Here is a 16,945-nt window from a genome sequence, read left to right as displayed (position 1 = left end):
GGAAAGAGTTCATTAATAAAAAATGACAACAACTATGGAAAAATAACCCTTTAAAATGGAATATTAAGCTTTCTTTGTGTAAATGTCAATTCATTATTTTCATGTTATGCATGTTACTTCCAGTAAAATCCTGTACCAAAAAACTATTAATACTTACATATGCAGACACTCTGAAGACTGTAGAAATAATACATATTTCTTTTGTTTCAGGATTCTTTTGAACACTGAAATACAGGGGAATAATACATGTTTAATATGTACAGTAAGCAATGATTATTAGGGTCCTTCATTCAATAAATAAATTTTAACATATGCACTGTGTTCTCACTCAAATTTGATCAAGTTCAAATTAATAATTAAAATTCAACTCATGTCACATTGACCATGAAAAGGTACGTTGACCATTGTTAGAGAATGTGGATATTATGACATTTTACTGAAAACTATTGAACGTATCTAGTCATCTGAGTTGGTTTCACTGTTTTCAGCTACTAAATCACAGCAATATTACCCAGGCCTAGATGACTCCAATATAAAGTTTACATTTTGATAGCCATGAAAAGTTATTCACCTAAACATTTTGGAAAAATCTTTCCACATATTCTTTGAGAAAAAAACCTGCGAAGTGAACTGCATCTTAATATAGACTACAAGAAGTAGCAGCAGCACTGGTGAAGAAATGCAGACTTTAGCTCATTTTTAATTAATATATAATAAGAGCTTAGGTTCATTTTTCCTCCTTTGGAATGTTGTATATATAGACAGCTATGTGACTTCGAATGGTATTAGTTTCGAATTTTTGTATTTCTAGAGTGTGTTTGTTGTTGAGACTGCCATTTCTTCCATCACAATTACTAATAACACTAAGATATTATTGCAGAGCATCCAGGCATCTCAACATATTTTAAATTTAAGTATTTTTAAATGTGTAATTTTTTCTCAAGTCTGCTTTAAGTGATGCTTACATTTCTTCATAAATTAGATCATGTAACTTCAATTACGTTGTATAATTTCACAGATTCCTATTTACATTAACTCACTCTGGAGCAGTTGAGCCTTATAAATTCCATACTTATACAGTTCCAAGAAATGCATAGCTCAAAACTTGCCTTGTCACAAACCAGTTCAGTTCCCAGGAAAGGGCCCAAGATAGCCAAATTGCTAGAGGATGTGTGTTAAACACAGCCCAGTTGTACACTGCACCAGCTCCAAGCTGTCTGTGACAGCAGTCCCCTATTATCACTGCTTTCGCAAAGCTTCTTTTTATAAGAACAAACAAACCCCAAATCAACCAAAATCATCTTTGTTGATTCAATCTCTCCAACCAATAAAAAAAAATTGACTCTCCAATTAACTGATTTAATCTGTAGAGTAATGACACAGTCATGTATGAATTAAGCCTATACTGCAAAGTTGATCTTTCCTGTGGTGAGTCAGTAACAAGGCTTTCTCAGAATTTTTTGTTGCAACTGACATGTTGATATACTCAACAGTGGATTAAGACAGCATTGCTGAAACTGGTACTGGCCCCAGTTGTGTCTGCCTTACCACCCCTCTCAAGATTACTGCCTTCCCAGCAGGGACAGCTCAACTGGTTCATGACTCAGCTTCTGAACCACTGCAGTTTACAGACCAGCATATTAAGATAAACTAACATGGATGTCAGTTTATGCTAACGTACCAGGCTGTAAACTGCAGCAGTTCAGAAACTGTTTAACCATCTCTGCTGAAAGAGTGACAACTTTCATAACAAGGTATAGAGGGTTAGTGGGGTTAGCACTTTCTACCATGTATCACTACCCCCAAAAGCTACATTATATTTAAGGTACTCTGGCTTCATATTCTTGTGTCTGAAAACAACGCTTTTCGATTTCTGGTTTCTTAATTTTTATGTTATATATATCTAGGATACCAAAGTAAGGGGTGACAGAGAATAAGTCTTCCAATTTATTCACTGCCTTGAGAAATTTTCCCCTTGTGGTTAGCTTCCTGTAAGTCATTTTTTAGACTGTTTATTTCTAGTACTTTGGTTAATTTTTAAGGCAAAATAATATATCTGCCAAAATCAGATGAGATTCTTCCCTTGCTGACTTGATAGAACACAGGAGGTTGTCTTTGACAAGCTCGTTAGCTCTATTTCTCCCTCCCCCCCCCAAAAAAGGTTTTAGAAAAAACTACCTTGTCTTCTTGAAGAGGATAGTATTTCCTTAAAAATAGTCTTAATACCCCCCTTTGTCCTTTCAAATTGTTAACTTCTAAGCTATTCATTAAATATGGTAGTTCCTTCATCATTTTAATGTGCATCTATTCTCTTTTTATGAAAAGCAAACTTCCTCATCGTCTCTCAATTCACTTTGGGTTCTATTTATATCCTAACCTTACTGGCAATACTTTGTTAGGCTTTCCAAACATTAAAAGAACAACTCAATGCTTTCACATAAATTCATTTATTATGAGGGAAAGGGCATGGAGATGGCACAGAAGGAAGGAGAAGATACTACAGCAGCTGTCACCATGGAGAGACACTGTCAGAAAAATCAGGGGTTAAGTATAGAAGACAAGATTTATCAACAAAGATTCATAGATTATATTTTAATTAACAAGTTTTTGTCATGTAAATGTATTCTTTAACTAAACCAAAAATACTACACAAGGATTTTGAAATTATTTAGGTTACACAGGATACAACACTGAATGCTAAAATTTTGGATGGATTCAACTGGTCACAGACTAATTGCTAGATTAGTAACAGACAACAAGTTGTGCATTAATTCATTAGGAAGTAATTATTACTTTTTTTACAAAGGAGAAAATGTCTGCCATTTAATAGTTGTATTTGGAAGTCCCTATCTGTTCTTGTAAAATATCTGGAGCAGTTAATTTAAAAAGATTATTGCATTCTCTCATAATAAAGCAATATACATGGAAATGCTTTAATAAAAAGAAATCTCAAACCTTTTGAGCTATTTTGAATGCTAATGCCTTGGAGTTAGAACTCAGGAAGGGCCAGAAGAAAGGCTGTAAGAAAGAGAAGTGGGGAAAAGCTTGTAATAGGTCTGCCACTCCCAACACTAAGGACACTTTTGTGGAACTCTTCATGCCAGGGCTCTTTTCCATAAGAAAAACTGTTACAGGACCAAACAGTGGTGGTTTATGCTTCTATAAGCATATAATGATTGGACTAAGTTCATCTGTGTGGGCTAATTTTTCAATGCACATTAGCTAGCAGCTAATAATTATTGTACTACCCATTTGTTTTGCACCAAGCCTTCTGAGCTCTCAAGACATAAAAATTAAAGCTTAAGAAGAGTACAGTGTACAGAATTTTTTAATACCATGAAAAGTTTTTAATATCACTTTACAAAAAGTAGAAAGTATCCAATGTGACTGCAATCCAAGATTAAAAGAAACCAGATGGAGAATAGCAGTCTAGAAAAGAAGAATTGAAAGAATAGTTGGTTTTCAAGAGGAATTTGAAGGTGAACTGTTTGGTAAACAGAATTTAAGAGACCACTACTCTCATTAGCAATTGTCCACTGAAAATAAGAGGCCATAAGAAAGTAATTTTCATTGCTTTATTTTCTGGTGTAATTTGTGCAAAAATGAATTAAGTAACACAGTGCACAGCATGGACTAGAAATTAGAAATTAAGTCAAGACTGTGGCATGAGTGTCCCTCTTCAGAGCTGCCTTGCTCATCCTTTCACTGGCTTTTTCTCTCTTAAGATGGCGGTAACAAAACAGCAACATCATTTTGATTAAACTGGGGGCAGGGGGAAATGAGACAAAGCAGAAGACAACCGTGATTGTGAAGGGGGAGGGAAAGTATGAAATGTCAAGATCAAAAGCTTTTCTCATGGGATGGACAGAGAACTTAGTATCAAAGGAGCAAGATAAAAGATTTAGTTAAATTGTGAGTTTCTTTTTCAACCGCTAGTCAGTGTTAATGCCAGCTCCACTGGCAATGAGAAACCAGCAGACATTTATAGACACAGAAACGGAGAGACACATGGTACATAAATATTGAAGATCAGTTATGTCACATGAACTGAGTAGATGTGCTTCAAAAATTTGGAGAATAGAAAGCAAGCTGCCAGCTGGGAAAAAAAAAAAACCTAAACAGCCAAACACCAAAAAACAGGGGAATGGATCTTGAAAGGTTTTCTCCCGATATTGTATAAAAGACAGAAGTAGCACACAAGAGAAAAATCACAGAAAAATCACAGAAATATATAAAGGGCCAATAGGGAACAGGTTGAGGGTATAGAAAAAGCCAACCTTGAAAGCAGGATGAAATTGTGGGGAAGATTTTGGCAGATGCTTTTTTTTTTTTTAAGTAACAAGAACTACTTGACATCCTTATCAAATTTTAGAGCAGGAAAAGGAAAAAGAAGGGGAAAAGGTTTAAGGAGATAGGAAGGTAAAGAAAAGGAGTGACTTAAAACAAAACTTGAACATGTTTAGGGGAAAACAACTCAACAGCAAAGGGAAGCAATAAAATGAAGGAAATGATTGGATTTGGGCTTTGTCCTAGGTCAATTTAACAACACAAGAACAGAAACAGCTGTAGTCAATGCAGAGTCAACTAAGGCCATGGATTAGAGTAACATACAGCTTGTTTCAAGTGCAGAGTGAACGATTTAAAAGAAAAGGGAGGGTAGAGGTGAAGCACTGATGGATCCTTTTATGTCATATTTTGTATTTCTGAAGAACCCACTTGATTTCCACCTACGTATAATATGAAAATACCAAAACTAATCACACTAATAAGAAAGCTCTGGTGACTAATCACAGTATTCAAATTAATACATGCAGCAATCTAAGTTTGTTATTTCTAAAAAATCTTCTTGGAATATTGATAACGCTCAATTTCTCTGTTTCAGTGGTTTCTCTAAAAGTATCAACTGTTCTATTGCTACTTTAATCATTTATTTTAGACAACCCTGAGAAACAGCACATTACTAAATCAACTTGCACTCTCAAAAGTACTGACCATTAGAAAATCTGAAAGCTGCTTAGAAGTTATTAGAGTTGTAAGCTTCTTTGGTTAAGTATCACAAAAAAATTCCAAAAGCCAGCCAAATATTTTGTTTTAAATATTTTGTTTGGATACAGCACTTGTGTATAGATTGCTACAGAAGTAAAGAAATATTCAGGTGATTAAGAATCACTGGGTCTAATCCTTTCATTGTATCTTTGTTCAGACATATAAATTTTACTCTTAAGTTTATCCAAAGACATTTTAAGAAAGACTTAATGACAAATACATCTGACATGATTTTTTTGCTAATATGCTTGTGTATAATCTTAAAATAAGAGATGAAATAACAATTGGTCACCACACCATTCCAAATAGAGCTGAGAAGAAAGAAAAATATCAATTTCTACTTTAAGCAATTTGAAGCCTTTGTAGTGTACATTGTAGTGCATTACTTAGTATCCACATTATCAGAGTTCATGTACTATCTCTCATTTCAGAGGTCTGCAATTGTTTTCCATTGTTCAGGTTAATATTGTTCTTTATACTATCCCACAAATACTTATTATGAGTGGCAAAGTATAATATAAAATTTTAGTAATATCATTGACGATCTTCATATTCCCATTAGCTTAGGTAGGAATGAGTCTTTGCATAACAGATAACTACATTCCATTTTCCACTAACCAGGAAATAAGAAATTTTGTCAATTGGAGAAGTCAGCATATGGATATATCAAAATAGGGCAAAAAATTGCCTTTTTTTTCTGAATTTGAACCTCTGATCAATCACCTCTAATCTCAAGAAAAAAAATACATAAAATTCCAATTCCATACACCAGACCTGGAAAAAAATGTGTGTTAGTCCACTGTGTCATGTTAACAGCCAGATTCTATCATCCTTAGCTTTATGCTGCGAGAAGTGTATTTGTGGAATTAAGAATGCCAAAATCCAACTGTATTTAAAAAAAAAATAATAATCAGCTGGAATAAAATATATACAGAACTAAAAATTTCAATTAAAGTGTTTCAATTTTTAAATCCTAAGCCAAAGGCAGCTTGAAATAGTCCAAGACTATACATCCAAGACTTAATTGTTGATATTTTCTCAATGACAGGGGAACACAATCTGGTTCCAGTGCCATGTTTTCAGTAGATGATTACAAAACCAAAAATCTTTAAAATGGGAGTGAATTCTAAAACATCAATGTCCATATATGTAATATTAAAAAAGTTTTTAATGGCATGGTGAGATGCCATTAAAATTGCATGTACTTTGCCATTGAACTACTACCATTGTTATATGGTATTTTGATAGTTGAAGACAAATAAGTTTGCAGATTGAGTAAATAACAAACAGCCCCATTTTTGAAGCAGTAATGCACAATAAATTTACACAAATACACACAAAGTATCTAGGCACAGCACATACATTTACAATTGTATAAAACAGAAAACGCTTACCTCACCAAGTCTTTATATAAAGCTTTTGTAGTTTCTAAGTATGGGCCAACTACATCTTCAAACTGGCAAAGAGTTCCTCCAATGCAAAGATGCTTAAAAAGACAGAACAGAAATTCCTTGCGATCCAATTGACTGAATAAGTCATAATGGTCTGAATCTTCCAGAAGCAAGACCTTGTGGAACAAGAAAATAACAAAGAAGTCAAATGGATGAAAATTTCTTATTTAAGTTTATAAACAATGCAACTACTTTGCTGTATGTCACACAGAGTTTACGTCCATGTAAAATATATGAACTAGGGATGGAAATAAATAAGTATTTAAGTACTTCTCTCTAAATCCTTCTTTCAATGATGCAATTGTGTTCACAATTTATAGATACAATGTAAAGCAGAATCACTGTCTGATTTGTGCCCACAAGACGTAAGGGAAGATTTTTCAAGTCTTGTTACTTACTGGGTAATCACACATCATGCTAATGAAACAATCCATAATCTGAAAATAATCTAGCTATATTTGGTATGTCGATCACTGCCAGTTAGTTTGTCTTCAGTAACTTTGCCTACATTTGCTTTTTTACTGTAAGTTTACACCGTTATCTCACATTTGTAAAGGAATCCCAAGGATCTCCCAGAGGAGATCACTCAAACTCACATCATTCTTTACTGCAAACTCTAGAAAGGCTTTATCTGTAGCCTGGATAAACCAGACATGCTATCCAGCTGCCTCCATGTGTCTCACCTGCCTTTTGCTGCAATATTATGTGATCACAGAGGACTTGCTAGATTAGTCCCTGTAAGGGGACACTGTAAGGGTGGACAGGAATTGTAACTCAGTATGGCTACAAGACATCTGAGTCGTCACATCAACCAAACTGCAGATGCCAACCCAGGCAAACTGGTCAAAGCTAGACATAAGCTTACTGCTCTCTGGCCCTCTTTATAACATCACTACACAACCTGAGTGAAAAAGGGCCTGGGCAGCAACTGTTGTTGATGGCCATCTCATATGTATCCCAACCTCCTTCTTGGTTGAAGCAAGAGAAGACATGGCAGGTAAGAAAGAAACATGGAGTTTTGCAGCTGAGGGCCACCCTCTGACACCAGGAGATAGACAGTTTGCTGCCCCCTACAGTCTACTGTCCTAGGGCGCTGACTAATTGAATCTGAAGTTTTGACGTCATTCCTGGAAGATTTTGTCTCTTAATTCTTTCTGCCATCTTATGTCTTACGAGTAGGAATTGCATTCATTTCAAACAAATGTGAATCCTTCAATTTGTAACTTGCAGACACACACAACCTTCCAAGGGAAGGAAAATGGCAAGAGACTGAAACTCCAATCGTTTCTTATTTTAAATGTTACATCTAACTTTCCTACATCCAATATACTTAATTTTCAGAAAACATTTCACACGTACCTGACTTATAAATAAATATATAGTATTTTGAACTGCTAGGCTACAAACCACATCTGAAATTCAAACATGAGCTTGAGTTCTCTCCTTTTCCCAGAACTTTACAAGACAGACCAGTATTTCAGGCCACATCCTGTAACCAGTGTCACTGGTTCAAATACATTGCCTTCAAAGGATTTGCCAAGTGCAAATGAGTGCAACTCTATAATTATTAAGTACTTATGATGATTATATATACAAGGAAGAGCAAAATCCAGCTCTCCCACACTATGCTTTGCTAATGCTAAACAAACATAAGTAAAAAAAATTGTTTTAGCTTATGAAGTCAAAAGAAACACTTACAGTGAAGACATACATTAATTAAGAAGGTGCCACTGTTAGAGAGATCCTTTTTCAGAACAATCTGCTCTCTAACACCTCCACTGGAGTATAATGAATAGTTTTTACCTTGCAGGCCTGTTCAGGAGTTATATTTAGTCCTTTTCCAGTGTTACACTGAAAAATAATTTCCCTTTTCACAGTATCCTCTCCTTTGTTTCAGTGAAAATACATGAAGATGCCTTTCCTTAAATGCCTTCACATATGATACGGTCAGCATTCCTGGCCAGGAATGCTTCAGGATGTAGCTACTGAGTGCATTCAATTTCATCAACTACCTGGAAGGTTGGGTGAACCCACAGCTCTGGGTATCATGGGACCTTTCCATTAGCACCACTTGTTTTCCCCTCCTAGGCAAATGAGTAGCTGCATTTCCCCCCCACACACTCCCAAGCACTGACTACTTGAGACAAGGGTGGGTAGAAGAAGGTTTTAGCGTTTTCTCCCACCTAAAAAGGAAAGAGGGCCCACCTGGAAAACAGCCATCGCTTTCACATATTCAGGCACTGCAGTGCCTCAGTAGTTTCTATCACATGGCTATTGATGCCCATTTTTACAATGGAAAGTATGTATGACAGAAAAAAAAAAACTGAAAAATGTGTCCTTACGGTACGTAATAGAGTATGAAAATTATACGAAATTATTCAGTACTATACTGACCTTCCTTAATTCGTCAGAGATGAGAATATCATCGTAATAGTCATCATAACATTTCACAATATCTCCAGTTTCTCTAACAATTCCTTCAGAGTATAGCCGATCAAAAAATGACATGGAAATCTCTGTGCAGGGCAACACTGTAGCTTCAATTTTTGTTACTTTGGAACCTGAAATACATAGGAAGGCTTCACTCCATGTCTCTTGCAATAAATAAAATAGGAGAATTTCCATGTACTAATGGTTTTACAGTAATTCGTAATTTGATACAATGTGGAAATTATCAGCTTCTCTAAATGGTTGTGAGTGGCATATTCTTTAAAAAAAAACACAGATCACATAAGTATGACTCAATCACACAGTCCCTCAAAAACCAAAGAAAGCTAAGAAAGAAACAAGGGTAAAGAAAACATTAAATTCATCTGAATGCTACCTTCCATTAAGGCTCATGTGTCTGCTCCCCCTGTTGGTAATACTATCAACCGAAATAAGCAATAGATGAAACACCATGTGAACTCAACATCACATTAGATCACACCCTTAGAAAATCATATTCCACAGCTTAAGCCTTAAAGAATCTGAGGACAAATACCAAATTTGGCATGATGAAGTACAGAAGTCAATAGCTGCTAACAGCACACCACAGAGTAAAAATCAAAATGAACACAGCCCTGAATGAATTTTTGGTTTGTTAAGTATTATATCTGAAATTTTTGAAAAGTTATTTTGTAGCTACTGTAAGCTTTACTAACCAGCTATTTCAGAAGATGAAAAAGGTACCATCAGCACTTCCTGTATGAATCTGGAATATTATCTTTGTAATCATTAAGCACAGAGTATATTTTTCCATAGTTTTTCTGTTTTCTGCACTTGCAAGTCATCTAAGGCTTGATCCTGTTGCTCATAGACATCTAGTGCCATTTGAGATGCCCTACAGTATTTTCCTCAATGAGGTATCAGTCCATAAGGGCACATACCTTCTCTATATATAGTGTTACATCTACAAATCTGTACGTATGAAGTTGGATAACTTATGGCATCTCAAATAGCATTAGACTCCATGTTTAAGAAGCTTGGGACTCAGTCCAGTTCCATCTACTCTCTACGGTCCAAGTGTTCATACCAAATGTTAGAACCTATTCTCTACTCATCTCCAAGTCCTGCTGAACACCCTTCAAAGTGCTTCTGAACAGGAGAAGGGAGGAGAGCATGAGTGAGCATAAGCACGAGTGAGCACGCAACACAAGGGCAACGTGTCTCGGCAGAGATAATATTCACAGCATTCCAGCTTTCCATAAGTTTACTCTTATCTTTTCTCCTCTGTAGGTTCCCTTGATGGGACACCGGTCAACAACATCACAATAGCAAAAGGCTTTTGACCATACAATTAAAGATAAAAATAAGTGGTGTCCTGACAAACTGACCTGAAGGATCACTAAAGACTAGTATTCAAGAAATGTCCACATTTTACTCTAGATGACAGAATTTCAGGAACAGAAACATGCCAAAAAGGGATGTATGAACCATGATGCTTCCAAAAGCACCTATCATTTCATTCTGATCCTAATCTTTGCAAGCATAGCATAACCTAAAATTTCTCTTGCCCCCACACTTCCAAAAAGTCCTTGGGATTTCTCCCATATATTATTACCTGGAGATTATTTATTCATAGGTTAAGTAGGACTGGCATTTTGGTATCTAAACCCAGGTAAACTGTACCACCTACCTGACCAACACTAAGAAAAAAATTAAAGAGAAGCTAAAAGTTGTTGGCTTGAAAATGTGTCTACTTAAGCTAAAAATACTGGCATGAAATTTTATATTATTTTATTGGGCCAATGTGATGTAAAGGAAATCGGCTACAGAGAAAAGCTCAGCAATTAATTGCTTGGCTTCACATCTACTAATATGGTTATGAAAAAGGGTACCTTTTATAAAAGAAAAAAGGTTTAGGATGTTCTCCTACCTGTCCACATAGTGAATATCAAAAAATAATCAAATTATGTAACCAAAATCTCAAGTCAGAAAAAACATGACTTACAGCCTCACAACCTAAGAAAAAAACCAAACTGATATTTATTTATTTATGCTCCCTCCCACCCCCTCACCTCCAGACTCCTCTAACTTCTAATTCTCCAGCTTCCTTTCACAGGGATAGAATTTTTATTTTATAAGAGATTTAGTAAGAGCTAAATCAGCCTCTAACATAGGAATTATTTTGTAAAGACCTATGTACCAAAAATTGAGTCAAGATTAATAAAAATCAGATGTTAAATGACTTGAGAAAAAAGAGACATTTTACATTTTCCCAGTTATTGAGCTCAAAGTATAAGAAATTGAGCTATTTATAGGCCTTCAAATTGTTAGGATTTCATTGGGTTAAGGGGAGGAGACACACTTCTGCTCTGAAACAAGATTTTATGAAAACTTTCATCAGGAAAAAAAATCAAGACCTTTTTAATCTATTCAGTAGTTCAGAAAATCAAACTATAAATGGAAAAGTTTAAATATACTGGAAGCTCCTATTCTCCACTGGAGAGGTGAGATTTGAAATTGGAGATTCAGAATTTCCTGGAAAAGAGTGACCAGTTTTAATAACGTTGTAAAAGTGAGCAATAAAATAGGAAGAAGAAATGCCTTGACAACTCTGCAAGTGGAAAACAAAGAGCTGAGAAGTACTAAAGCAGATTAAGCTGCTTATAACAGCGAGCTCTGGAATATCTATAAAGTGCTGCCAATATACTTTTAAATGAACACGTTGCGTTATCTAGTATGGTGCAGACAAACCCTAGATTAGGTATATTTAGAATTCCTCCAAAGTCTAAGAAAGATTTTTATCTCAGGGAAAAAACTTGCAACTTACTATTTACAAAACAGTTTATATAGAACATGCATAATGCAAGTTCAGTGCTCTCTACTAAAAAGATGGTATTTCAAAAGTAAAACGTGCAGATTGATGATTTATAGGTTCAAATGACATCTTAAATTTTTGCAAATGATAACCTATAACAGTAGTCTAAAAAACTGCTGGTTTAAGATTACCTTCCAGATTTTAAAACCCCATTCCAAAGACAGCAATCATTGGAGCTTCAAGTACATAGGGCAACTCAAGAATCTTTCTTAGGCAAATACTAAATTTTTATTTACACAAAAAGACAGTAACCCTATCCCTTTGAAGATAACTTCTGAAGTGTTAATTGAGCTTAAGCAGATACAGTCCTGCCTCCCCAAGACTGCTGACAGGTGCAAGGCCAGTAATGTGTCCAAGGAAAAACTATTTAGTTTTCATTACAGCTATTTAAAAATACAAGACTCAAGACAGAAGTTGGTATGCATCAAATTTGTTCCTTTTGCTGCTTCTATTTTAGAAATATGAGAGTAACAGATGAAGCGGGGGCTTAAAGCACATGACAGAACTATCAGGTACTCTGCCATACAGCCAGGAAGAGGGGGAAAAATACTCCTACTACAACAGGCAAAAAAGTGTGGTGTGAGAATAGGTAATTACTTGTCTGTCTGATCCGCTGAAGTAGGCTAGAGAATATCCTTGTGTATTGTTTACCTAAAATGTTACATTTCAAGTAATCTTAAAGCTGGAGTCCTTGATGTACTACTGTGGGATTCTACCAGGAATCCCAACACGTGGGGGAGCTGAGAAGAGAGGTACATGCTGCATTCCTTGGGGACCCCATGTTTTATGCCACCTTTTGATCTAACAGATTGAGACTGAGGACACTGTGGTCTGATATAAGGTGAGGATGAAAAGCAGTCAAGAGAAACAAAAAATTAGATTAGACACAGGAAAAAAAAAAATAAAGAACTTCTAGAAACAGATTTTAGGAAAAGAAGATAGAAAAGTAAGAGAGAAGAGGTTGAGATAAATATGAAAGTGAAACCACGCCCACTGAATTAAAAAGAAAAATAAATTCTTAGTAAGAAGGTAAAAGGGGACCACAGCCTGGAAAAAGACAATGGGATTATGAAAGCAAACACTCTCGTAAAGTAATATAATATTGATGTTTTATATAATACTGACATCTTTCTGTGTGTCCATAAATACTTTCTGCCCAAGCTCATGGCAGGGAGGAGAAGGAGGTTTCTAAGAACCTATCTAAACCCCAGTTATATTATGCATCCAAAATATCTCCTCCCTGCAAAAAAACCCTAACATTTTTGTTTGCAAGAGAATAAATACAGAATTTGAATCAACCTAGATTATGTAATTTTCTTCAGATTTTCTAAAAAGCAAAATAAGCATTTTGCTTACTAGAAAATACTATTCTTACTAGAAAATACTATTTCTAGTATTTTCTTTCAAGAACAGGAACTTGTTTTTAAAAGAGTTACTCCACAGTGATAAGTAAATGGTATATCTGGACTAATATATTGGCATGTCTGAAGAAGAAAATACTAGAAGATTATTTTTTACCTCCTCCCACTCAAAGCTAATTCTTACTATATTTTCAAAAAATGCACATGAAGACTAAGTATAGAAAAATGTGCCAACATTCCTCACCAAAAATAGGCAAAGAATGGGAAGATGAAATTTTAAGAGCAAATGGGGTATACCAGCTGTTCAGGATTTAGAAAGGGAACCCTTCCAGTCTTCAGAACAAAATGCATTACTTCTGTGCTGAGGAAGATTGAGCAGAATCAGGAGTTAAGATGGGATACTTGGCAAGTGACCCTCCGCCCTTAACACGAGGTATGTAACCTACTGACCTTCACTACAGGGATTGGCAAGTCATAGGCTAGACAGATAGCCTAAAAAAATTCTTGCCTAAAGCAGGGAAAGGTTTACCCACGGTTTGAAATATATTTATTTTCTTTCTGCTTGCCAGAGTGAAAAAGATGTACCTGAAGAGGGATTTGAGATATTTTTTGGATCTTATATATTTCAATTGTTTTAACAGCCAGATACAGTGTTTGCAAAATGGATTTTGCTGACAAAAAGGTGGCAATGTCTAGTGTCATTGTATATAGTGGGAAAAACCTATGCCAGTTCCAGAGAGCTGAAATGGAAAAGTTAGAAAATTCCCAAAGCTCCATTAAATATTTATACATAGTAAAGTTATTTACAGACAAACCAAAAGAACTGAGGACTTCCCACTCCCCCCTTTTAAAATATTCCTATTAAGGAAAATCACTTTGGTGATATCAGAGTTCACATTATGCATAAAATCCCATTACATTATCACATGCAATTTCCATGAAATTCTGGGTGTCATTTACACAATCAGAAATACAATTTCAAAGTGGTGCCATAAAATCATGTGCTATTTGCTTTTGGTCTTTCTTCTTTAGTGTCTCATCTCCATCTACAGACATAATCAAGTGTTATAAGCAGTTAGTGATATGGCAACAAACTAGAAGTCAACCATATGCCATGATCGCAACGAGAACAACCTATCACATGGTGCTCTCTCTGCACCCAGATCACTTCTGTTGTGCAGACAGCATATTTACACAAGCTCTATCTAATCTTCTGCTCTCTCAACTTTAATTTGTAACAGAGCAATAATCTCAGATCTGTCCTAAGTAAGGTGGTTGCATCTATAGAAGAGTGTCTTTCTCCAAACATTATCTGAATAAGGTAGTACTATAATTCCACAATGAATGCAGTTTATTATGTCTGGATACACGATCAGGTCAACTGGATGTCACAGGCCATTTAAAACCACTTCTAGTAGCTTGGTTTATGGATCAATGCAGGGGTCAAGGAAAAAAAAGTGTAAAATGTGACAATTTAGTAACAAGCTAGGTAAGAATCTTTTCTTATTATTTAGTAAAATAAGTCATTCTTTAAGTTATTTCAACCAGGTGAAGATACACATATATGAACTGTCATTATTACAAAATGGTAAATTAGAGGAAAATAGTTAAACACAGATTTTTTTATTTAAGATTAATTTATTCTAAATTTACCCAATGTAGTCCATTGTCCTGAAGCTGAGAGCAACTTTAAACTGGAGTTCACATTTTGATCATTAAAAAATGCCTATAATATTCAAATAAGAGAATACAAGTTAATGAAATGAAATATAAAATCATCATTTATAGTGCCTTGGATACTTTCAAAGCAAATTATAAGGATCCAGTTAGTAAGATTCTGTGTGATCTTTCAGTTTGGATACTAAATATCACACTACCAAATACATGGTTTTGTAACTTTGTGTAGCCAGTGTCTTTTATATATTCAAGATATCTTCATGTACATATTTATACATGCAGTATTAAGGTTTTACAGTAAAGCACTTTTAGTCCAAGAACACATTAAAAGGCTGTATGCAATCCTTGGAGGTATAGAAAATGGAAGAAGAGATGAAACAATTCTATCTCTGCATGCAATGTTGTTGAAGTCAAAAATGAAATGCTAAGTATGATTGTAAAATTTACATTTTGTAAATAAATTTGAAGCTTGGAGAAGTGTAGCGACACACAAAAATTATTAAACAGATACAGAAGAAATCCATAAGTTATTGAAGGGATGGAGAAGATGTTCCACAGTAAGATTTGAAGTATTCAATCTTATTGATTTATCAGTTAAAAAAAGGAGACATGCATAGTAATGTCGGTAGCTGACAAGTTTAAATGATAGATAAGCCAATTAAGAAAACACACAATTATGTATATGCGTACAAGCGGAGTGAATAATCATTGAAGAAGCTGCTAAGAAAATGATGGATTTTTCAGTCTCTGCATCACCAAATCTCTTTACCACCTCTCTGGGATACAGAGAGATCAGACTATATAATGTAATAGTCCCTTTGTTGTCAATTAATTCACAGCTACTCAGAGTTCATCACTTCATAGTGATATTTTTACATTTTTAATTCAAAAGAGACAAGCACTGAGAAGGTAAATGCATGTTTTGTAAACTTCAATCATTTGAAATGTTGGTGTATTTCTGTATGAATTTCTTTAAAATACAAAGAGGCTGAATTCTTTATCCAGGATAATGATATGAGATAGACATACAACAAATCAAAGAGTTGTTTTTGAAACAACAGATGTAAAAAACACACTGTTTTTAAAACCACTGATTTTTTTTTTTTTCTGTCTGCAAAGAGAAGAACAGATTTGACTTTGCAGACAACAAAAGTGGAGGACACAAAATCAGCAAGAGACTTGAGTCTCCAAAAGCTGAGAGCCCAAAATTCCAGTATAAAGCAATGGTATCCAATAAATTTTAAAACCTTGTATTTTCAGATATATGGTGTATATGCACGTCTAATTGCACAGTGACAAAGCAGTAACAGCTGTAAGCAAGGGTACCAACTGCATGTACACTGTTTAAAGTCTCCCCCTGGGTGGACTTCCCAACATTAAATGTGGTGGCCAAGATCAGCATCCAGTTCAGATTCCCATTCTTGGGACTCTTGAATGACTAAATTGTTGCCTCTTAAAACAGAGTAACATTAGTACAGACTAAAATATTTTTACTGGACAATACAGTTAACCCACAAAGTAAGACTTGAGCACCACACCTACATCACCTACTGTAAAGGAGACAGTGAGCAGGCGAATAGCATGCTAACACTGCTACAATGTTTGCCATTATGCAGTTTTCCAATAGTTATAATTTCATGGAAAAAAGTCAACTTAAAATATAAAGGACTTAGCACTACCATAACAAATTCATCCTTTTGATAGGGCTTAAACTGCTGGTCAAAACTGAATGCTTGTGCTGTGATCCTGCCTTGCATGGACCTGAAATGGAAAAATGAGATTAAATATCCTGCAGACATACTAGGTACTTATTCACTATGCAAATTTGCCTAGGAACACTACATAAAGTCCTACTCTGACCAATAATCATAATTTTTTCTTTTTCTTTTTTTCATTCTCACTTATAACCGCCTCCCACCCCTCCTTGGAGGGCTGGGGGAAGCACAACCGCTGCTCAAGCAGCATCAGAGCAACGCTGCGAAACTGAAATAGATCTTGGCTAACTCTGGAAGATCTTGAAACTGAAATAGATCTTGGCTAACTCTTCTCAGAAGAAGCGTTTTACGTGCCTGAAAAATACCGAGGAGACTTCCAGTTAAGGGGGGGGG

General features: G+C 35.3%; 1 protein-coding gene across 1 annotated transcript in view; it reads right to left on the bottom strand.

The window, feature by feature from the left end:
* The window catches only part of LOC104078054 (chromosome unknown open reading frame, human C11orf70), a 21,246-nt gene extending 4,653 nt beyond the window's left edge, over nt 1–16,593 (bottom strand). The window contains exons 1-5 of the mRNA XM_009579549.1: nt 16,517–16,593; nt 14,814–14,886; nt 8,892–9,058; nt 6,441–6,613; nt 158–224 (exon numbers count right to left, since the gene is read on the bottom strand). Coding sequence (XP_009577844.1) covers nt 158–224; nt 6,441–6,613; nt 8,892–9,058; nt 14,814–14,886; nt 16,517–16,519 — 483 coding nt within the window. The 5' untranslated portion in view covers nt 16,520–16,593. The remainder of the gene's footprint in view (nt 1–157; nt 225–6,440; nt 6,614–8,891; nt 9,059–14,813; nt 14,887–16,516) is intronic.
* Between the last annotated feature and the right edge of the window lie 352 nt (nt 16,594–16,945).

The sequence above is a fragment of the Fulmarus glacialis genome, unplaced genomic scaffold, assembly GCF_000690835.1.
Source record: "Fulmarus glacialis isolate BGI_N327 unplaced genomic scaffold, ASM69083v1 scaffold48746, whole genome shotgun sequence".
Lineage (NCBI taxonomy): Eukaryota > Metazoa > Chordata > Aves > Procellariiformes > Procellariidae > Fulmarus > Fulmarus glacialis.
The sequence above is the reverse complement of the archived record's forward strand: the minus strand, read 5'-3'. Positions and strand labels throughout refer to the sequence as shown.